Genomic DNA, 25,140 nt, shown 5'->3' with positions numbered 1-25,140 from the left:
TCTAGATTCAGCCCAGGCCAGAAAATATCACTTAACTTTTTTTTCAGGGTTTTTTTTTGCCTTTATTTTTGACAGGAGAGTCAAGGAGAGACAGGAAACGAATTGGGGAGAGAGAGACGGGGTGGATGGGCAAATGACCCGGGCTGGAACGAACCCAGGTCGCCGGCGTAAAAACCCAGTGCCTTACCATTAGGCCACGGCAGGGCCCACTCAGTAACTCTAGGAAGAAAAAGCCGCAGTCACAAACTGCGTCTCATTATTTATTTATATTACCATGGCGATAGCCGAAACGCGTTCTCTTTTTGGACATGGTGGTAATATAGGCCTAAATAAGTAGCCTAATCACACGCAGTTTGTCAGTGAGGATTTTTCTTCCTTAAGTCGATTGGCTACCTTTTTATCGCGCACCCAAAAAGACATTCGTTTGTTTAAGAACTTGAGCGCGTCCTTTGCCAACACTCAGTAACTCTAATCAGGGCTTTGAGCCAGTTCTTTTGCCAAGTGGTTTGTTAGGACAGCAACATGACTTTAACTTTTCTGTCATTTTTGTGATTTTGTACTTTTATGTGTCCTCCCACCAACGATGGTGAATTGTATATTCTACATACGTATATAAATGTATTTATCACTTTTCCAATTCCAGCTGCATGCATATAATGCAAGGAATTGTCTTGATGATCTCACCAGTGCTGGGAATAGCAGCGTTTGAGTTACTAACGGAGCCACATTTTGGGGGGTGGAATAATTATTACTTAATAACTCTGTCCATAACTGTATCGCCGTTACCGTTACTCGGGAAGTAATGTGACGCATTACATTACACTGTACAATACGGTGAGACTAAGACCCTGGGACCAGGGTCTGTCGTCATACAATTAACTGAACTAAAGGCAAGCTGTTGTGTAGATAATGGCCTTCATAATACCTATTGACCGTAAGCACATTCATACTAGCATTGACCAAGGAGACCATAGCAGCAGAAATCAATATTCCTCAATGGAGAGAAAGAACATTCAGTGAAAATGGTGATTTTGCCACCAGCGAGTTTAAAAACGAGTTTAAATACATGCCTGTCAGCTTTGATGCTGTTTGCCAATAATCCATACTGCATAGACATACCAATTCCAATACTTGGAATTCCATTCCAAGATTGCGCCAGGATCAAACAAAGAACATTGCAGCAAGGCTTTCTCAATGAATTTGGGTATATACAGTATATTCACTTTTGTCGTCTTTGGTGTGCACATGAATAGCAACATTAAAGGTCCACATCCGCTGAAACCACTTAATGCAGACACTATTTGAAATGCGACAGCTCATAAAATAAAAAATTCCACATACATGCTGCGCACTACCTCTCTATTGCTGCCATTGGCCATTGATAGAAAAAATATAGAGACTGGAGCAAACCAAAAAGCTCCCCACGACACTACGGCTGCGTTGTAAACAGCCAATTCCGCTGCCTTTTCAGTTGAGCAACTGGACATTGAGTCTTTGAGTGGCGTTCCAAACAGAAAATGGTTTATCTCCTCTACCTGGTAGATGTCTTAAATTGTGCGCGTGACAGGCGAATTTGAAGACAACATCGGCAAATGTACATTTCTGTCTCTCCAAATGACTGTATAGCCCCATTGAGTCATTGTGTATATGACATGAAAAAAATTATAACTGGATGCAATAAAACTATATTAACAATACAAATATATTGCATATTTTCTACTAGAGCAATATCATGCTCAAAGATATCTTTGGTCTTCAGAGTCTCCTCTGCTGGTTGTGGCTAGGGGTACAGCCAGGGTTGCCAGATTTGTCGGACCATTTCCAGCCCAAACGGGGCTCAAAAACCGTCTGGAGGCGCTACATTCAGAACAGTTTCAACAAATTGTGTTGATTTCTATGGCCATAAAAACTGCAGAATGAAAACAGCATGCAAGACAACTTTGAAATTAAAGAATGATTTGTCACTTTGTGTCCATCGTTCTCTGTCCACCACTAGAGAGAGGGCAACAAAATAGGGGCTGGCTGCTATGCATGATGTCATGTCTACTGTCTCCATGGTAGAGAACTTGGCTGATGAGATCTCAGTCTTTACCCATTCATTCATCTCTACACAGTAAAACATGTAGGGCTGATTCAACACTTGGAGTCAGTGTTGCCAGATTGGGCTATTTCCCGCCCAATTGGGCTGCTTAGGATGGCCGTGTGCGGGTAAAAATGGCATTAAGCAGAAAAACCCTACCAATTTTTGCCATAGAAATCAATAGAATTGGGCTGGATTTTGTGCTTCTTGAAGGGTTTTGAGCATTTTTTTAGCTGGAAATCATCAGACTCATCTGGCAACCCTGCTTGGAGTGTCCATTTACTCCTAGATTGTATTTGGTCCCAGAGTAACACTGCATTTTTTTCTCAAGTGTAGAAAATGGGGCACAAAATAATGGCAGATACAGTAAGTGCGATGTCATCTCTGTCATCTCCATAGTATCGAGCTTAGCTGATGAGACAGTTGAGTTTGGAACATACACATAAGACAGGGCCTACATACATCATGTGCTTCATCATTAAAAGTGCTAAAAAAAAGTGTTGATTTATACTTTGGGCATGGATTCCCTCTCTCGGTCTGAGGAGACTTGACATTTAAAGGTGCTAGTCTGACAAGCGCATTAACTGTGAGCCTTTAACTGCACACTGGGATTTAAGAAACATGCTGAAGGGGTTGAAATGCCTCTCAAGAATTATGGTTGAGAAACTTCTTAAGGGAATGAAAACAGCTCTGCTTGATTTAGAGGTCTATGGCAAAGTGCATCAAGGACAGCTTGTGAAAATCGAGTATTTTAATTTTAAAATTCAAGTTGAGAGATTGTGCTGGTATGGCCATTGTATATCAACATCATCAAAATACAAACATTCTGAGGTTGAAGTAAGGATAGTGATGGGCTACTGGATCATTGTATTAATTGTATCAGGTGTTAAAAATGAGAATAATGACATTCATCTCAATGAAATGGAATTTAATTCATTTGATTTCTTAAAATTAAAATCCAAGGAAATATTTCCGCTGTAAAAAAAATACTGCACACTGAGTGAGGTAAGTTGTATACTATTGTGTAATGGTTCATTACGCTGTATACAAACACACATGTATACAGTGTTTTCATGCATACATGATCATCTTCCTTATCCTGCAGCAGGTATGAATAGATTACGCGGCCAGTGAAACTGTCCCCATTACGGCTCCAGTGAGCCTGCGGATTGCATGGTATTAGAGAGCAGGCACCATGGAGACTCGCGGCTGCCATGCGGTACGCGTTGGACATACAGTGCAGTCCTTCTAACAACATTAAAACGTCAGAACAACAGCCCAAGACAGAATGTCTTCTCTTAATCCCTGTAGCTCTCACCAGAGGCGATTCTAGGGTCTGGTGGGGCCCCAAGCGAAAATGCAAAATAATTTGAACCAAAATCGCCACTACTGTGGTAATGTGTGGGCTGTTATCCACTATCTAGGGGCTTGGGGGCCCCAAGCGGCTGCCTGCCTTGCCTGGTGGCAAGATGCGCCTCTGGCTCTCACACAAATCTTGACAGAGTTTAGTGCAAAAACGTCTACCAATATTAGAACGGTGCGCTTCTAATAATAAAGCTGTATCCTCGCGACTAAAGGGAATACTGCAAACGAAATACTTTAATACTTTACAGTGTGATGCAACTTGACGGCCTGACAAAGTTCAAATGAGGCGATAGAGAATGGATGGAAAAATCGTACAGGTGATGAACAGTGAAGATGAGCAGAATTTAAAGGAGCAGAATAAATCAAAACAAAAGCAACACGCCCAGGCTGTTGCTGCGGAATTAAATGTAAACAAACTGCAAATTAAAGTAAACTCTTAAGTACGCTTGCACGCGGTAGACTGGAAATAGGCTGCCTCTTCCCAAAATAAGACATGCTAAATCATTCCTCATCCCGTCCTCCTGGCACACTGTGTACACAATTCATGCATTTTCAGTGGGGGTTACAAAAATAAAAGCAATAATTTAGAAGCAAAACAAAACAGCCCAGCTTTTTTAGCAGGCACGTACGTGCGAAATAAACATGCTATGATAAATACACGTCACCGGCTTAATGCGATGAAAGCAATGGGGAGGGCTCTTGCTCGGCTTGTGGGTTGTTGCTCTCTTGTTCTTCCAGGGCACTGTCAATTGCAATTTAATGCATGACTACACCGCCGACCACTTTCTATATGAGGTATCTCCCAGAATGCTTGGACAGGTTGTACAGTATCAGGGGTGAAGGGACGACGGGAGGCTGCTATGAAATTGGGCAGGGCGGGGGTGGGTGGGGTGATTAAATCCAAGTGACAAGTAGAATCTGGGTGGAGAGGGGGTGGAAGTGATTAAGAATGGCACAGAGTGCAGGGTGGGGACGGCGGGAGAAGGTGGTGGTGGTGGTGGTGGTGGTGATTGAGTGAGGAGGGTGGTTGTGAGACAAGTGACAAGAGAGTGTCAAGGATATGTCACCTCCTTAGCGATGGGAACATGGCTGCCTGCGATAAACCCTGCGCCCTTTTTACGTAATGCCCTGGAAAACTCTAAAAAGAGCGAAAAACTAAAACATCATGTCTGCAAGCTGTTTTTGTATCCGAGCTCCAACATAAAACACACGCACGCACGCATGCACACACATACAAGAAGCACTGCAGAGAATGTTTCAAAAGCAAAACATAGTTTCAAAGGAAGACATGGAGGAAATAAACACAGCATGGAAAGACAACCCGAAAGACCCAAAGACAGATTTCTTTAGAATGTGGCTATTGTCACAACAACCACATAACAAACCAGGTGATCACACAGAATTGCTTGGTTCAACTGATTGAAACACACAAGCACACATACTGTACATGTAGAGACACACCACACCCTCCGTCTCTCTTGTCTCACCTACATCTCTCTCTCTCTCTCTCTCTCTCTCTCTCACTCTCACACACACACACACACATACGGTACACATAGTCTTTGCCTTCCTCACTCTCTATCTCTCAGTCTTTGGCACACAAACATGCACACGCACGCACACACACACAGCATTGTGTTGTATTGTGTTGTATTGTGTTGTGCTGTGTTGTGGTGTGTGTGTGGTGTCTGTGCTGCTGAGTGGGATCTCAGATTCGGTCCAGCGGCGGCTTGGCAGGAACCCCTGCTCTGTTCTGCTCTGTTCTGCTCTGTTCTGTTCTGTTCTGTTCTGAGCAGAGCAGCCGGCAGATCAGTAGACAATGGAGACACACGCACCAACCGCTCCACCGCGCGCGTATACGCCTGACAGAGGCTTGTCACCGCAAAACTGGGCCGCCGCACTGCACCCAGACACTGTCCCTCACATGTGCTCGCACGCGTGCCCGCACGCACGTACACACACACGTACACACAAGCTTATGCACACACACACATGCACGCACACACAGAAGCGTAAGAGCACACACACACACACACACACACACACACACACACACACACACACACACACACACACACACACACACACACACACACATACACACACACCTAACCTGTTTACTGTTTACTGACGATACAGAAGCACAACGGAGGGAGCTGACGTCGTAAACCTGCCGCGGGCGACCATTCTGTTCAGTTTAACTTATTGTGTCTCGCTACGACATCTGTATTGTCTTGTGTGAAATAAAACAAAAACATATTAGATGTAAGTTACGACTATTATTATTAATAATTTGCTTGCTTCAGGATAGGAGAGACTAATATTAAAAACAACACAGATTTGATCACATTTGCCATTACAATTTGTACGTGGCTCTTTTATCTGAAAGGGCACTTAGAGAAACACTACGTATATATGAACAGAATGTTGCGCTGTTCTTACACATCAAAAAAGTCAGACTCAATTTTCCGCTGCACTTTGGCACTTTTAATATAACATGCATGCCTGTGACTATAAGAACCTGATGGATGGATATGTACCATGGATGGATATGTACTCACCCACAGTCAAGCAACTCTCCCTCAAGCATAGGAACTACTCTTGCATGGGAATGGCTCAGTGGGCTTTTTTTGGATGCTCTTCGGGGCCATGCAAAAAAAAAAATCCCTTTTATATTAAGTGCCATATAACCTAACGGCAAATATGAGCAGGTAAGCTCACAGTGGAGTGAACAAACGAAGTCATGAGTCAATGGCCAAGGTGTATGGCTGATGACTGTTTGCACTGGCACCATCCTTGGAATTAAATGACAATAAACTGTAGCCCGAGCACACATCCTAACTTGCCAGTGTCAGTGAGTTTGTTTCGGGAAGATTGTTCATTATGTATTATAGCTAGTGATTTCATGGCACGAAAAGATGTGATGCTGTATATGGCAACGATGACTAATCCCATTCATGATTCGAAGCAATTACCTAAACAGAGTTGATAAGTGCAGCCCAATGTGACCTTGTAGGATGCCCTGTGTGGCAAAATTCTTGACAAATGACCTCGACTGGCTATTCAATCTCAGCACTTCATATTCAATCTCATAATCTTGCACTTGCTGTATTAATACTAAAGTTTCATTAAGTAATGCAATAAAACATCATCTTGCTCAAGGATTATCATGATGGCATGGTTTTGCCGCTTTCTATTTTTTTATGAGCCCTTCACAAAATATAGCTCATTTTTATTCCCTGGAGGTCTTGGAACGTTCTTTGTTCTGCCCATTAGTAGTTTCATCATGCAGTTTGTTCGAGAGTGTCAGAACTTCACTGGCACCGATTTCAAACAGAAAACACATTCGTATTTGAGATCCCACTCTGTAGGCCAGCATGGTGGTGGAAGAAGAAGAAGAAGAAGAAGAAGAAGAAGAAGAAGAAGAAGAAGAAGAAGAAGAAGAAGCATGAAAGACAAGTCTTATTAAATCTGCTGAAGACATTCGTTATGAGTCTGCTTATGACACATGCTTCATCCGTCTTGCAGACAGATGGGAAATGTCCAGGAAATGAAATCTGATGGTGGCGTCCAATTAACAGGAAGCTGTCAACGTTTGGAATACAGCATAACGGATGTAAAGACGTCGCACCATGCTATACCTGCAACCTCTCCCCGGTGTGGCCACCCATAATGAGCACTGGAGAGTTTTACTTTTGCTTGTTGCCCATCATTACAGCATGCCAACGTGTCTCTGGGAGACTGTACTGTTGAGTCATTGCTTAAACCTAGAGGGCAACTCGCCCCAGTAACGGATGGAGAAGGAGGGGGGTGGGTGAACCTGTGGGATATTTTGGTCTTCTGTCTCTACTACGATCTCTCTCTCTCTCTCTCTCTCTCTCTCTCTCTCTCTCTCTCTCTCTCTCTCTCTCTCTCTCTCTCTCTCTCTCTCTCTCTCTCTCTCTCTCTCTCTCTCTCTCTCTCTCTCTCCTGTCATCCCGATTTCAGGCTGTAACTAACCTGCTGGATGAGTTCACTACAGCACCACGTTTATGTTTCCGGCTGCCATGAGATGCTTATAAACCCATTACATGGTAGCGAGGCTAAATGTGATATTTGAAAATAGATTACGAGATAAATACTTTCAAATCCAAGGGGCAAACTAATATCAGCATAATAATAATTAGAGCTGCCATTGTGATTCAGATCGTTTGAGCATTTCTGCATCCCCTGATCGTTAAGAAAGTATTATGCAAAGCACAGTTTCCAAAACTTTGCTTCCTCTCGTTATTTACTAGGGTAAAACATTCTCAGCAAGCCATTCTATTATCAAGCACACAGTAACAGCCTAGGAACTGGCTGCTGGCTGCGGGTTGTTGGCTGTTTATGTCCCATTAGTGCCAAAGGTCTGCTATTTTGGTGCAATATACTGGCAGGCTATGTACAAAAACAAAGATCCAATATCGATTGCAACCCACAGGCTGTCTGTTGTGCACGGCTTTAATTTACTTTTTTCCCCCTCGTTTGCATCAAGACACATTGCGGGGCCAGATTCGTGGTCAAGACTTTTACTCAAGCACTTTCTCATTTCATTACCAAATATCTTTTGGCTACACGCGGCTGGATACGAAGCAGCATTATCAGCCAACTTTTTTGGAATTAGAGGTAATCTTCTAGCAGTGATTATTAATGACCACAAAACATAATAATACTCCAGCAAAACCCCTCATGGCACAACGGAATCATGAGCTGAAATATCCCTGCAGCCTTTCCCTCAACACCAAACTTAATTTAACTATCCACACAATTTATTTTAGCACTTTTACATTTTAACAGGAGTTAAAAATCTACATTTCATGAAGCAGTGGCGTTATTAAGCACAGAACCTATGTTACAACCTTATTGTCACCAGAATTTTCATTGCTATGTCTTAATCTGTAAGATGACTCTCTACTGTCATAGCAATATTGTTATGATGTAGTTTAGCATTTTCAGCAAATAGTGAATAGGCTCGTCGGCGACCCCATCTGCAGTAAGAGGCTAAAAAAATCTGTGGAAATAAGGCTTGGGGAGCCAACACTCCCTCCTCTGCACATCATATGTTCCTAAGGTGACTGCTTTGCTGCCATGCAGCGTATTGAGTCTCCTGGTGAAAATCCCGGTGATTTGAGTGTGTGACATTTATGTCTCGTGAGGAAGACCCAGCCGAAGCGAAGCTGACATTTATGGGGTATCTCAGCAAGTTCATCAGCATCAAATTAGCACACACGTACAGATACACACATACGTATGTACGGTATGCACACACTCACACACACACACACACACACACACACACACACACACACACACACACACACACACACACACACACACACGCACGCACACAGACACAGACACAGACACAGACACAGACACAGACACAGACACACATACACACACACACACACACACACACACGCACACACACACGCACACACACACACACACACGGCTCTCTGCACAGAGCTGCCTGGCCAATGATCTGAAAAGGGCTAGAGATTGGGGCCACAAAGGTCACCAGGCAAATATGGCACGGCCTCATTTCTCACCAGGATGAGCAGGCTGGAAATGAAGCCTTGGCCCTGCTGCTGAGTGTGCCGCTCAATGAGTTTGTGTGCATGTACGTGTGTGTGTGTGTGTGTGTGTGTGTGTGTGTGTGTGTGTGTGTGTGTGTGTGTGTGTGTGTGTGTGTGTGTGTGTGTGTGTGTGTGTGTGTGTGCGCGAATGTGTGTGTGTGTGTGTGTGTGTGTGTGTGTGTGTGTGTGTGTGCAAAGGTGTGTGTGTGCGAATGTGTGTGTGTGTGTGTGTGTGTGTGTGTGTGTGTGTGTGTGTGTGTGTTCGTGTGTGTATGTGTGTGTGTGTGTGCGCGTGCATGTGTGTACCTGTGTGTCTTTACGAGGGAGGGAGAGAGAGGAAGAGAGAGAGAGCATGCTTGTGCGTGTGCATGTGACGTCTCAGACTCAGTGCATGTGTGTGCATGTGTGTGTATGCATGTGTTCGCATTTGTTCATTTTTTGTGCATGTGTGTGTGTTTGTGTGTACTGTATATGGCAGAAAAATAAACTTTTTTCCTACCTAGAAGTCACATATGTGTCACACAAGGAGCAAAGACCTGACAACTCAGTAGACTCCGTGCTCAGTATTAAGACGTTCTTATAGAAGAGAGAGTGAGAGAGAGAGAGAGAGAGAGAGAGAGAGAGAGAGAGAGAGAGAGAGAGAGAGATGAGGAGATCACAGTGGCTTGGTGATATAGACAGGCAAGTGATGGGATAAGGTGTGTGCGAAGACGCAATCGTTTCCTTGGCACTTCAGATCAGACAGCAAATGATACTTAAGCTTAGCACACAACTCCTCCAAAGTCTACTGCCTGCCATTCAGTGCCAACGCATCACACCGCAGACCCCATCTAATCACTCTCATCCTCTCTCTCTTTCTGTCCCTCTATCTGTCTCTGTCTCTGTCTCTCTCTCCCCGTCTCTCTCTCTCTCTCTCTCTCTCTCTCTCTCTCTCTCTCTCTCTTTCTGTTTCTCTCTCTACCTCTCTCTCTCTCTCGCTAACAGACACTGTTGTGCACGCACATTCAGAGCCGGTAGCTGACAAGACAGTGGGGCGTCTTTATGTCCTAATTAAGCTGCACAATTGCATAGAGCGAGTGCAGCATTGAGTGTCTGCAGCTGAAAAGTGCAAACTAAATATATTTTTTCTTTCTTAGTCAATCCCAAAAAGCCCAAATGGACTGTACTGTTGTAGTTCTCTCTGCGTGCCAGTCTGTTCTTCCCCTTACTCTTCAGCTCTCCACTTCCGAAGAACTTCATAACTCAGAAAACTCTTTTCTCCTTACCATCCCCCTGTCATCTCCGCCTCTCACCAATCTTCTCTTGCTCTTTCTTTCTCTCTTGCTTTTCCTCTCTCTCGGTCTCTCTCTGTCTCGCACTGTGTGTGTGTGTGTGTGTGTGTGTGTGTGTGTGTGTGTGTGTGTGTGTGTGTGTGTGTGTGTGTGTGTGTGTGTGTGTGTGTGTGTGTGTGTGTGTGTGTGTGTGTGTGTGTGTGCGCTTCTATACAGTATAGGGAGTGGTGCTTTTATTAATCGCTGTCCTAAGATAACACATCATCAGCCATCAAGCCCCCCCCCCACACACACACACACACACACACACACTCCCCACCCCTTCCCAGTTTCTCAGAACTGTGATTGAAACAGCCTGCCTCCCTAATGGATTCAGATGGGACCATAGCGATTGATTGAACTAAAATGAAACGCCGTGCGTCCACCCATCCGCCTGTCCACCCGTGGGCCCCCAACGCTTCAGAACTCAAGGACAATAAACAATGACGCTCCGGGAAAGAAAGTTAAAATGCATGGAGCTGCACTGCATTGCCAGAGCTTATGCTCTCACATCAACTTCTGACTCCCCCAACTTGCCCAGCTCCAGCGGGCATCAGGGAACCATTAGGCACAGGAATGGGGGCTAGGGGTGGGCGATATGGCAAAAATGATGTATCACGATTTTTTAACATGAAATCACGATTTCGATTTTTTATCACGATCTTCCATCCAAAAAATAAAAACAACAAAAAACAACTTTCATATACTTGCAATTTGTAATTTGCAGTCAATAAAATGTCAACACACTGATGATACTCTCATAAAGTGTACAATTGGAATACAATAATGTAAAGAATAAAGTGAAGACAACAACACAAGTGAGAAAATGTCACTCTGATACTGATAATAAACATCCTCACTGCAAGACGATCTATACGATTTCTCCACTTTGGCAGATTCGAGACGATCTTTTACTCAATATCGCGATTCACGATATAATATCGTCATATCGCCCACCCCTAATGGGGGGCCAGTCAATATCTCGCCCATCGCTATTTCATCATGGACTACTTCTCAAATGTGTTTTCAAGGGCCTGTGGGAGACCAGCAAAGCTTGATTCCATCCCCCATATACCCACCACTCTCCGCACCGGCTCCCAATCCCCTTTTCCCTACCCCATCACACGTCAGATAGAGAGAGCATCAGAACAATACACTGGCTCTCTGGACCCATATGTACTGTAAAAAGTCTATTGTTATTTCCACACTTACAGAGTCCATTTAGCATATTCTAGAGCAGTGTTTCCCAACCTTTTTTGTCTTGCGTACCCTCTAAGCCTCTTAGTTGTGCCATGAGTACCCCCTAATTAATTCTCTATATCATTTTCTCTGTCCTGATGTGGCTGCTCCATACATTTGTTATAATAATAACACTTTTCCAATTACCCCCTGCAGTGTGCTCGCGTACCCCTAGTGGTACACGTACCCCTGGTTGGGAAACACAGTTCTAGAGTGTATTTGGTACCAGAGAACTCCATGTAGTGCGTTGAATTACCCCTGCATTTCTTGCTGGGCACCCCTTATCCCCAGCCCCACATGTCAGATAGAGAAAGCACTGGAACAGTGCGCTAGCTGTGTGGTTCCTGATGGGAGAGATCTATATGAATCTGCAGGGGAAGCCATCTACATTTTTAAAGATATTTTTAGGGGCTTTTTGTGCCTTCTTTGACAGGAAAGTGGAGATTATTACAGAAAGTGAGTGTGGGGAGAGAGATGGGGAAAGGTCGGCAAATGACCCGGGCTGGAATCGAACTCGGGTCGTCGGCGGTAATAACCCAGTGCCCCACCAATAGGCCACGCCGGGGCTGGGAGCCATCTGCTTAAAGCACCGTAATGTGATGGTCGGTGTGAAATGATGGAGAGCCGTGCCACTGGGAGCTCCATCCATTCTCACAGAATGTCGATAACCCCCCGGAGACCAGACTGGACCACTTTTTTTTCTTTTTTTTGGGAAACAAGACTGTCCTCAACAGTTCATCAGGGGGCTTCAATACTGACCGTGGGGGTTAACATTGTTCCGAAATCAATTTATTCCCCTGTGAAATGCATGAAAATCAAAGAAACGAATGGGCAGAATAAAACACACAGGCGTGGCCCCTGGAGGTCAGCCAGTCTATAGTCAAGCTCTTGGCTCGGGCACAACAATCCATGAGCGCCACGACGTCTGGATAATGGGAAGAGACACACTTGACATCTAATTATATCTAATATGAATTAGCATGGCTTGGCCCCCCTAGAGCCGCACAAAGGTCTGAAAGCAGGGAAGCGATCACAAGGACAGGTCGCTGAGAGAGAGAGAGAGAGAGAGAGAGAGAGAGAGAGAGAGAGAGAGAGAGAGAGAGAGAGAGAGAGAGAGAGCGGAGAGGAGAGCAGAGCAGAGGAGAGGAGAGGAGAGGAGAGGAGAGGGGAAGATGGAACTGGGTCACCATAATGATGCGGCACGTCGTGGAGAGGAGAAGAGGTCGTCCTTGGAAGGCTTGATGATATCACCCTGACCGAGAGAGAGAGAGAGAGAGAGAGAGAGAGAGAGAGAGAGAGAGAAAGAGAGGGATACACAAAAGCCCCCCCCCCACCTCTACTCGATCTGCTCTCTTCTCTCATAGCCTCCCCATCTCCTCACCCTCTACTCCTCTACTCCTCTACTTGCCTATCCTCTCTGGTCTTCTGACTTAATGTACTGTATATATCTGTGTATGAATAGGCCAGAGGCGAGGAGAGCAAGCTAAGGGGTGGGTGTGAGTGCGCTCCCAAGTCGTGACTCTTCACTGTAAAGCTAACGGGTCGTCTCAGAGCATTTATCTGTGGGGAGCAGGCTGAGAAATATAGAATACTAGAGTGTATTTCAGTCTCCAAACACAACACCAGTCAGTCACTCTATCGTCTGTATTGTAACCGCACAAAAAAACAGGTGTTGGACAGAACAGGTTTTGATTGATGTTAGGAGCATACTGTGGGTTTTCTTTGGAGGGGCTTAGATAGCTTCAGCCCCTAGAGAACAAAGTCAGGTTAAGCCCACTGGAGATTACCCTGCTGAACTTTGGGCTAGTTTGGAGTAAAGAAAATAAAATAAAAGTGAATCTCTGAAGTGTAACTTTTCACATAATTGCACAAGGAACTTTGCCCCAGGTGAGCTGCTAAGCCGTCCAATATAACTTTAGAAAAACCCTTTATACTGTGTACATCTCCAGTGACAATTACTGCACATTATTAAGTATCTAGCTTTCCAAGTTGTGGGCCAGTCGTAAACCCATCTTCTGTGGACAATAGCAGTGATTGATTGAAACATTTAGCAGTGATGGCTGCTGAGAAAGAGAGAGAGCCATGGTTTCAAACATCTACTCAATATTTGCACACGCTAAAGAGTCTGGATAGCATATTACAACTTTAAAGTATGCACACATTTTGCACTATGCTAGCCATCAAACATCATGCCATGTAATATATTACGCATACTGTATACTACACCCTATGCATTGAGTACCAACCCGTAAAAAAAAAACACTTTTAATTTTTTCGAATTTTTCAAATCTTGACACACTAATACATCTTCTGTGTGATTTTGGTAACTAAGATCATGGAAATTCCTACAAAGTCAAAGCTCAGATTTGCCAGGATGACGTCCCAACTACGAAACAGTAAAGACAGCAGAATGACTGTGATAACGAATAATGGCTGTTAGATAGCAATAGCCAAAGCACTGCATAGACTATTTGAACCGTGATGGCAAGGATTTGGTCGCACCCACAGCCCTCAGCTTTCTGAAAGCTGCAACAATTCGAAACATTTTTCTACCCTACGTTTACCAGAATGTCTTTGTTCACACCATCAGTAAATCCACAAAAATATGTCACAGAGAGGTAAATATGTTAAGCTTGTGCGCGGTAAGGAAAATGCCATTCAAGTCTTCGTTTCCCTCTATTTATATACTGTACAAATGCTAACCAGAGTTTTTAGGAAGAATCGATTCCAGAGGAAAAACCTCAGTTTGTGTGTTAACGAAAGGCACAAACGAAGGGAAAGATCTCCGTTTATCGAAATAGCTGGGAATGTATAAACAACTACACTTTTCATGTTGCAGTCTATCTCACCATGCAAAAGCAAAAGCAAACGGTAACATGAACTTTAATCAAAACCACATCCTGACCAGATAACCTCTCCTCCCCACATGTCTGCCAAAACCTCAAGGCATATGAGATGAGGTCTCCTCGGGACAGGTAGTGTGTGTGTGTGTGTGTGTGTGTGTGTGTGTGTGTGTGTGTGTGTGTGTGTGTGTGTGTGTGTGTGTGTGTGTGTGTGTGTGTGTGTGTGTGTGTGTGTGTGTGTGTGTGTGTGTGTGTGTGTGTGTGTGTGTGTGTGTGTGTGTGCATTTGCGTGTGTGTGTGTGTGTGTGTGTTTAAAAGGGGCCAGGCTTGTGTCGCTTCCCTCTTCATGTTTCCCACTGCATGATGTCACATCATACACTGTAATGCACCTCATCACAACACAGCACAGTGCTAGCCTGATTATCATCGACTTTCAAATCTCGTACTGAGATTCTGGTCTGACCAAGAACATAACGAATAACGTTTTCAAATGGCCTGGTTGCTACTGGTCGAGGCCAGTAAAGGCTGTGCCAAAGTTTAAACCAAACATTTTCTTAGTCCCGACAGAACGTCTCCGCTTAAACTACGTCACTGCCTTGAACACGCCTCTATCCAGGGACGTTGGAGCTGTTCAAAGTCGATTGCTTCCCGACAAAGTGGGTGGAGTTATCCGATTTCCCCGAGCTCAGAAAGATTGCTCTCGACCTGACTAGTAGCAACGTCGAAGGTGTTGCGTCATTAGGAGGGCGTAGCCTGGCTAGCACAGTACACAATGCTGCACCACAGCGCATCATCTCACATCATCCTGCACTGCACTTCCCCACACCACCCTGCACCATATTACACTGTACCCCTTCACACTTCACCCCACCACACCAGAGTACCACACCGTTTGCCTGAATTTCATAGACTACAGATCACTACCGCGATTCTGTTCTGACCAGGACTATAACGATTAGCATTTCCATACAGGAAGTACTTTGTTTCCATGGCCTGGTTAACCCGCCTCCCTCGGCTTGCTACTGGTTGAGGGATGTGCCAAAGTTTAAACCAAACATTTCTTAGCCCAATAGAACGTCTCTGCTTAAACCACGTCACTGCCTTGAACTTGCCTCTACCCAGGACGGTTATAAATGCTCAGTTGATTGGTTCCACACAAAGTGGGAGGAGTTCCCGCTGTAGCGGGATTGAACAAGCTCCTGGCCCTACTGTGTGTAGCTGAGCCGAAGGCGTTGCGTCACCAGTAAGGCAGAGCCCTGCTACCACACAGCACCACACAACACCAGAGCACCACAGAGTACCACACAGCACCACACAACACCAGAGCACCACAGAGTACCACATCGCACCACACATCACCAGAGCAACCACCCTGTATCCCATCTCGGATCATCCCCGCATGCGCCGCCAGAGATTCTTTAAGTATATAGAGCTATGCCAATGTAATAGGTTGCTATGGGCACCTAACATGACCAGGTTCCGGTCTGCCTAAAGGGGCGTGTCATAATACTCCTAGCATTGAATAGAACAGTCCTTAGGTCTGCCTAGGTCTGCCTAAAGGGGGATTTCCCCCCCTCCCCCTTGCAATAATAGAACCCGGAAACAATGGGCCAATGGAACCTCTCTCTTTCTACTCTCTCTGGCGCCGCTCAGTGCCACAGTGGCTCACACATGTCAGGGCAAGTGAGGACAGAGAGAGGGGGGGACGGGAGGCGAGGCAGCAGCAGAAGGCACACCGAGATGACGCATGGACAATCCCCACCTGCAGCAGCAGAGCAGAGCCAGGGACAGCCCCCGTCCCAGTGTCACACAGGCGATGCTCATCAAACACTAAATGACCAAAGGGACATCGAGGACGGTTGAAAGGGAGGGGAAAATAAATATTTTACGCACAGAGAGACTGAAATGTCTGGTGATCTGCAATGCCTGTCTGTCTGAACAGCTGGCTCTTTTGGAAGGCTTACTGTAGACACAGGCTGTTTGGATCTGGACACGTGTCCTGAGCTGTGCTCCTGAGCTGGACAAAACATCAAATGACCTACTTGCCTCTCCAGACCATCGCTTGTAAAATACAATATGCACATTAGTGGATGATGGTAGGGGGGTGAAAGAAGAGGGGAAAAGGAGGTTGAACCTCATTAATGTAGCCCTGTGATGACTATTTCATCAGATTTTTCCATTAAAGTTTTAGGCTGATATAAATATTTTTGCTGAACTTTTAAGGAATGATAATAACAAATTAATGAATGTCCTCTGATGTGCATATGCATATATTTGCACACACAGACAGACAGACAGACAGACAGGCAGGCAGACAGACATGCAGACAGACAGACCAACAGACAGACAGGCAGACAGGCAGACAGACATGCCGACAGACAGACAGACAGATATGCACACACACACACACACACACACACACACACACACACACACACACACACACACACACACACACACACACACACACACACACACTGTCGTCAGTTTTTCTTTACAATGACGAGCTGCTTGCACTGGTCACGGTGGGACAGGACAGGTTTTGATATGCAGAGCAGAGAGCATCACATCACCCAAACGGCTCGTCCCCACGCGGGGTTTCAGTTACATAATGTGGCAATGAGTTCAAATGAGCTGGCGTAACCAAAGCGTGATTCAACAAAATGAATAATGCAGCACATCAACAAGCAGCACGGTCTGGCACACAAAACAGAAAAATGTACGGCAGACGTAATTAAAAGGGTCCTTTTAAATACTGCAGAGTAGTATGTGCGCTGTATAGTCTTTTACAGACAATGTCAACAACCAACAGGAGCTGAAGGAGGTAAGAGCAATTGCATCGTGCGGCAGACACCCTCCTCACGGCAAAAACCATTAAAAAGTACCAGTGGCTGAGCAAGCGGGAATGCATGCACACAAACACAGCACACAAGCACACACACGTGCACGAACACACACACGCACACGCACACACGCACGCACACATGCACGCACATGCACACACACACACACACACACACACACACACACACACACACACACACACACGCGCGCACACACACGTGCACACACACACACACACACACACACACATATACACACACACGTCTGGTGCCGCACACCCGCACTGCAATCTAATAAATACTTAAAGGCTTTGACAGGTTCTCATATGAGGGCCCTCCACATCTATTATTACAGCGCCTCAGTAACGCTGGCCCTGCAGTCCGGTACACCTGGGACCCACTCGCCTGCCTGCCTGCCTGCTTGCCTGACTGCCTGGATCACTGGTGGCACTGACTGAAAGCCAGAACTCTCCACACAGACAGCAGCCATTACTTTTGCCATTCCAAGCGCCAGTATTACAGTAGCTTGCTTTTTGTGTTTATTTTTATTTATTTATAATTTTTTTGCTGTTGTTGCTTTTCTGCGGAGTTGTGTCTGACAGACAAAACGTGAGCTGTGCGGACTCGAATTGAGCTGAACGGTGTTGAGCTGAGCTGAGCTGAACCGAAGTGAACCATGCGTCTCACAAAGCACTCGCCCGACCTCCGAGTTCACGGATGTAAGTGTGGTTAAAATATGAATGGATGGATTTCTCTGGAGTTTTATTTATTTATTTCTTGCAGTCAGCTTAGTGAAAGAGTCACATCACATACTGTACTGGGGTGAATTTCTCAAAACCAAAGTTGCTTACTACGTTAGCTACTTCGTTGTTTTCAAAGTATTTTCCCATTGGCATCTACCATAGTTGCTAACAGGCTAACAACTTCTCTTTTGAGAAACTCAACCCTGTATAGCAGCAGACAGGAGGGTTTTTTTTCTTGGATGCTGATGTTGTTGGCGAAAAAACCCAAAATCTAATTTCTCTCCATCACCACCACCACCGTGGCAATGTTGAAATGTCAATGGGATTGAAAGGCAAATTCTCAACGCCCCCTTTGTTTGCGCTCTAAACAAAGCCACTAGAATAACATAAAACAGCCGTGAAATGCAACAGTGACAAAACCAAGGCACTTTAGGCCCTTCCCTATTTTCCAGTGCTTGCGGTGTAACACAATGAAAGAAAAAACAGAGGTTTGTTTTCTATCTTTTTTCTCTTTCTTTTTTTCTCACTCTTTGTCTTTCTCTTTCACTCTATTTCTCTCTCTCTCTTTCCCTCTCTTTCGCTCCCTTTCGCTCTCCCTCTTTCTCTCTTTCACTCTCTTTTTTTTCTCTCTCTCTGTCTCTCCCTCTCTGTCTGTATCTCCAGATACAGTATGTAGTGTATGTATGTGTGAATGCCCTGCGGTTTCAACACAGCACCTTTGTTCTTGGTCAGGAGCAGCCAGACTTAATGCGGCATGAAGCTCTGGAGCCGCGGGGCCATTGGAGGCTTGACCACGGGCCCTCGGAGGGATGGCGGTTTCGGTGTGTGTGTTTGTTGAGGTAAAGCTTTTGGGTTGTGGGCTGCAGGGTCTATTACGATGGTGTGTTTGTGTGTGTGTGTGTGTGTGTGTGTGTGTGTGTGTGTGTGAGAGAGAGGGAGAGGGAGAGAGAGAAAACAGAGATAGAGATAGACAGAGACAGACAGAGAGACAGACAGAAAAAGACAGGGAGAGACAGAGAGAGAGAAACAGAGAAACAGAGAGAGGGGGAAAAGGAAAAGTGAGAGTACTGTATGTAATGTGTGTGTGTGTGTGTGTGTGTGTGTGCATGTGCGTGTGCGTGTGCGCGTCTGTGTGTGTGTGTGTGTGTGTGTGTGTGTGTGTGTGTGTGTGTGTGTGTGTGTGTGTGTGTGTGTGTGTGTACATGTGTGTGTGTGTTTCATGTGTACGTACCGGTATGTGTATGTGCATGTGAGTGTTGTGTGGGATGAAAAAGACAAATGGTGGCTGTAGGGTCCAGCCCCCCCGTGGGACAAGTGGCTCACCTCGTAATGGGCAACCCGCTGGGACTCGGAGATGAGCTGGGCACTGCACACCTTGCAGTAGCTGTCTGTGAACAAGCCCTGGTCCACATCTGTAGACTTCATCTGGATATAGAGAGGAAAGAAGAGAAGAGAAGAGAAGAGAAGAGAAGAGAAGAGAAGAGAAGAGAAGAGAAGAGAAGAGAAGAGAAGAGAAGAGAAGAGAAGACCTTTAGTTGTGTGAACAAAGACACCTTGTGAAAAACGTGCATCTTTTTGCCAGTATTAATGTGCTTTTTGTCTGAGCAATATACTGGAAGGTTCCACTAAAATTCTAATTTAAAGATGCCTTATTGGCATAGCTGGTAAAATGCAGCAAAAAAGCAATAGAAAATGAAAATGCACGTTTAAACATGCAATAAAAAGCGATTGGAGCCCTGCCGTGGTCTAACGGTAGGGCACTGGGTTACTACGCCGGTGACCTCATTTGCCGATCCTTCCCCATCTCTCTCCCCACACTCTCTACATTCTCGTCATAATCTCTACTTTTATTAATAAAATCATAAAAGCAACTAAAAACATCGGTAACACTTTATTTTAGGGATACATCTATTAGCACTAATACATACAGAGTTAATGCCAGCCTAAGGAACTTGTAAGGCATGTACTAAGCGAATGGTAAGGCCTACTAGGTGCGTACTAAGGTTAAATTGGTAATAAATCCCTTATTGTGCATGAACAAGACATTTGTGAATACATGCCTAACAAATGTCTGATTTTGCTTTGTACATGCCTTACAAGCTACTTGTATGTATTAGTGCTAATAGATGTGTCCCTAAAATAAAGTGTTACCAAAATATCTTTAAAGGGACACTGTGTGAGATTTTTAGTTGTTTATTTCCAGAATTCATGCTGCCCATTCACTAATGTTACCTTTTTCATGAATACTTACCACCAGCATCAAATTCTAAGTGTTCATTATGACTGGAAAAATTGCACTTTTCATACATGAAAAGGGGGATCTTCTCCATGGTCCGCCATTTTGAATTTATAAAAATTGCAATTTTTAGCTGCAAAAATGACTGTACTTGGACATACTAGAAAATATGTGTTTATTACTTAGTAAACTTTCATGTAAAGATCAAATTTGGCAATAGGCAGCCCAGTTTCAACGAGTAGCATAGTTGCAGTACCTTTTTTGACCATTTCCTGCACAGTGTCCCTTTAAAAAAAACATTGGGGAAAGCAGGAGTGTTCCTAGAGGGACTCTGCTACTCAGCACCACTAACATGCATGTCATCAGTTGTCTAAGGAAGACACATTGCGGAAATCACTCGTCTTCCCAAGACGAATGTCTCTCCTCTTGTGTTCTAGTATTTATCTTTCTTGCCATCCCTCGCTCCCTCCCTCATTTCCGCCCTTCCCATCAGTCTCTTTCAGTGTCTTTTTTTCCTTTCGAATTTCTCATCCTCCCTTTCCCATTTTTACCCTCAACAGTTTTTCTCGGTAGTGCAATTTGGAATGAAAATGACTGTGTGAGCCGCATGTAGGTACTAGTATGAGGCAATCTGCTCACTATCTCTGGAGAAAGAAAAGAAAGAACAAAAAAAAGAAAAGAAAAGAGAGGAAGGGAAGGAAAGGGAAAAAAATAAAAAAGAACATAAATGTATCCCAAAAAAGTCATATCCATTTAGGGTCAGCATGAATAAATGAACGCTTATTTTTGAGAACTGAAACGAAATAATGGTGTTTAATGTGGTTTTTGAACGCCGTCGTGCAGAGAGGTATAGTGGGAAGACGGCAATTAGATTTGCCAAGATGCTCCTCTCCACTCCACTATTCATAGGACTGCAGCTATTTCTGTTCCTCGTTTTAATTTAGCTACTCTCCTTCCTTCCTTTAGAGCCTCTCACACACGTTCACATTCACACTCCACACAACCCCCACCCCCAGCCCCACCACCACCACCACAACCACCACCACCACCACCACCATCCCTTCAATACAACCCTCTCCAAACCCCTTACCCATTCCAGGCGCTTTGAGTCAAATCAGAGCGCAATACAACCAAGACTTGGAAAAAAAATAATGCGACTCGAGAGGGTAAAAATCCTGAATATGTGAGTGATGATGAATTGCAAGATGTAGTATTACAGTATTACAGCATTACAACGCTGGCATAAATTAGTACATGCAATAGGATGGCATATGTACAGAGTCTGCAGGCAGGGGGACACAAAAGAAGTAGGGGAGGGGGGAAAGAGTATAGAGGAGGGAAAAGCTTTCGAGAGTGTAGAGAGATGTGGTACAAGAGCACAGTAATTAACATAGACTTTGACAGCAAAGTGTATACCCACACATAAGGCTTTGGTTAACCCATCCTCTGAGAGATTCTCCATCCCTGCCGCCTCCTCATTGACATCCTATGGGGATCAATAGAGAAGATCAAAGCTCAGAGGCCAATCTCCACAGCATTAACATAGCACTTGCACATTCTGTCACCACTCACTTAACACCACAGCAATAGAACATGGATTTGTTGCATAGGATTGCATGCAATTACAATGCATACCGGTATGTCGGTTGCATTGCATAGCCGTTAGGGATGTGCATTTCTGCCAAAAACACTATTCGAAATTCGATGGCCACTATTCGAATGTTATTCGAAATTCGAAAAAAAAAAAAAAAAAAAAAAGACGTGCGTTTGCTGACTGAGGGACTCTCCCACCGTCATCCCTTGAAACATGTAGCCTTCCATCTACAGCACCAGGGGGGAGCAATAGCTAGAAAATGCTGTCGAGTGCACATTAGTGTACAGAGTGTACACCTCTGAACGTCCAGCAGCACGTTCACTGGAAGAGGTCTGTGCGTCCGTGACGAGAAATATTTATCATTCCCTTCCCCTCCTTCCATTCTCGTGGCACGGCAAAGTAAACCCCACTGAACAGTTGTTCGCTAGTTGGGCTGCATTAGAATTCTAGTTAGCAATAATTGCTAACTAGAATTCTAATGCAGGGCAATTATTGACATTGTTGACAGACATCAAGATTCACACGGCTACTGGGGTGGCTTTTTACAAAGTTTGTTTCACAAATCCGAAGCAACGCCATATGAAACGACCCCCCCAAATAGTTGCAGATTATAGTGTAGTGAGCCAAATAAAATCGCCTCCGCTAAGAGAACTCCGCTTGCTTACTTCGTTTGTTAGCTTATCATTATTAGCGTTTTAGAGATACCTGTATTGAAATAACCTGCCATTGTTGACACTGACGTTGGCTACCAGCTACAAGTAGCTTACCTTGCAGAAGTTTACGCTGGTCAAATCAGACGCAAATTGATGTGACATGATTCCCGAACAATTACAGATGACAGTCCATGTTTTAAAAACCATCAACAATAGCAGATTTACAGTGTCAGCGATTTATTTATGAATGCCCAATGCCCATTCCTGAAATGCACGAGATGCGTGGCTTCTCCCTGGCTGTGTGTGTCGTGTCGGCGGGGGGCGGAACGCTTTCAGACACACTCGCCTTATGTGTTGGAAATGAAATATGAGCATCGTATCTAGACCTACCAGAGACATTAGAATACAGGGGAGCTACTAGGTTAATTTAATGTAACCCTGCAGTACTTTTCATGTGTCACTTAACACTGCAAGGGAGGCGAACACAGTTTTTTTTACTGGCTGGATTTTTTTTATTCGACAGGACTATTCTAAATTCGAGAGGAAAACGAATATTCGAACCTTCGAATATTCGTGCACATCCCTAATAGCCGTTGTGGGTGCAAAGTTGCTTTGGTCTGATCACGTGGAGTTTACATTAAGGCATTGTTTTCTGTTTTCTGTACATTGTTGTCTGTTGATAGGAGGTATTTTTTGGTCCCATGTCCACTAATGCAGTTTTACGCATAAGAGTGTTCATTAAAATGGCTTTACAACACTTTCTATGCAACATCATGGAGCATTAATAAAATGTGTATATGGCTTTATGGATACACGTACTGTAGGGTTCACACAAGGTGTTCTAAAAGCCATTTAGGTTTCCCATTTCCTCTTACCAACCAAGAAAACAAAACAAAGTCATACTTTCCAGAATTGTTTTTGGTTTTGACATTGCATCTCACCCTTGGTGGGCTGGGAAGGGTAAAATGTGGTCTGAATGCATTATTGGTTTTGCAGGCACAAACAAAAGGGATGTAAAAACAAGACGCGGGTCACATTAAAGAAACAGTGTTTGGGTCTCCTACTGTAGCACACACACATCCCATTTGCAAACAGATCCTGGAGGAACATGGCATATCAAGGAGGACCCATCAAGCTTAGCATAATGAAGATCTATGAATCCAATATAAAACATATACGTAAATGGTGTTGCACTGTTTCAGACTAATTAGTGAGCCATTATGTGCACATCTATGTGTCTTTCTCCAATACCAAATCCATAGTAATGAGCTGTAATTGTTGTGTGGAATGGATTGTATTGGAAACCAGTTGGGATCCGTCAGCACCAGCATTTAAGAAATTGCACTGATATGGATCTGCTTCCCCTTGATGATGTAATCCATCACTCACGCCAATTACGTTCAATCAAAAACACTTAATGCAGCATGACAACATAATACCTCCAATAATGACAATCAATCCAGCTATCTATTATAATTTGATTTTGTTCATTTATTTATATAAGTGGAGAAAATCCTCCACCCTGAGAATATCTTCCACCCTGACGAAATAATCCCTAATTTGCCTGCAACTGTAGTGCTAATTCCTGAATGCGAAAGAGTTCATGTAAATGCCAGCACTGGTACTTCCAGGCACTGCTAGTTCCTGAAAACAGAGGGGGGGGGGGGGGTGTTGAAGTGACCTTGATTGCGCAGTCGCTTCAGTAACGGAACAACAAGTCTTAGCTGTTGCATCAGTCAACGCAGCGGCACACTGGCATTAAGGGCTCCGATGGGGAGGAACAATTCAGAGGAGATGAGAATAAAATCTGTCAGATCACAGTGCCTGGCTGCCTGCATGCTGCAGAACCACAGGGAGGAGGAGGAGGAGGAGGAGGAGGAAGATGAGGAGGAGTTGAAGGAGGAGGAGAGAGGGGGGAAGAGAGGGGGAGAGGTGAAGGAGGGGAGAGGGGAGAGGGGAGAGGGGAGAGGGGAGGGAGGGAGTGAGAGGGGAAGAGAGGGATAGAGGAAGCGAAGGAAGAGGAGGGATTAATAAATAACCTACTGCCTCTTGGTGGCTCCTCTGTCATAATCGGCGGCAAGCAGAGCAGTCCGCCTTAGTCCGCCTGGCAAACCAAGACACCGCCTGGCTTAAAGTGGGGCGAGCAGCATACATTAATGCTTTTGAAGAATTCTCTTTTTTGTTTGCATAGCTGCAGTGGCTGTGGCTTCAGCTTTTGCGAATCACATCACTGTCTGCACTAAGCCCCCCCCCCCCTGCACACATATCAGCTGGCAGATTAATAATTATTTACACAAGGGCCTGTTTGGAGGCTGGGCCAATGAAGCCTTCCTGGATTACCCTGGTGGTGTTATTTTTTTTTTTAAGTATCGCTTTGTCTTTATTGTGGACAGTTGAAAAAGGTAGGTCTGCACACTGCAGATAAGCTCCAAAAATAAACTTTATTATTTATTAAAATGCAACGTTTCGATCACACTGGATCTGATGCCTGATGAAGATCCAGTGTGATCGAAACGTTGCATTTTAAATAATAAAGTTTATTTTTGGAGCTTATCGGCAGTGTGCAGACCTACCTTTTTCAACTATCTGATTTTTTTGTCTGGCACCTGCAACAAGTGTTTTTGGATGTGCGCACCC

The 25,140-nt window shown here is 44.5% G+C and overlaps 1 protein-coding gene across 1 annotated transcript in view; it reads right to left on the bottom strand.

Annotated features, from left to right (window-relative positions):
• The window catches only part of zmat4a (zinc finger, matrin-type 4a), a 144,373-nt gene that overhangs the window by 100,973 nt on the left and 18,260 nt on the right, over positions 1–25,140 (bottom strand). Inside the window, exons 2-3 of the mRNA XM_063193506.1 lie at positions 21,677–21,742; positions 19,344–19,445 (exon numbers count right to left, since the gene is read on the bottom strand). Of these exons, the coding sequence (XP_063049576.1) occupies positions 19,344–19,445; positions 21,677–21,742 (168 nt within the window). The remainder of the gene's footprint in view (positions 1–19,343; positions 19,446–21,676; positions 21,743–25,140) is intronic.

Source organism: Engraulis encrasicolus, chromosome 3 (genome assembly GCF_034702125.1).
Source record: "Engraulis encrasicolus isolate BLACKSEA-1 chromosome 3, IST_EnEncr_1.0, whole genome shotgun sequence".
Classification (NCBI taxonomy): Eukaryota; Metazoa; Chordata; class Actinopteri; order Clupeiformes; family Engraulidae; genus Engraulis; species Engraulis encrasicolus.
The sequence above is the reverse complement of the archived record's forward strand: the minus strand, read 5'-3'. Positions and strand labels throughout refer to the sequence as shown.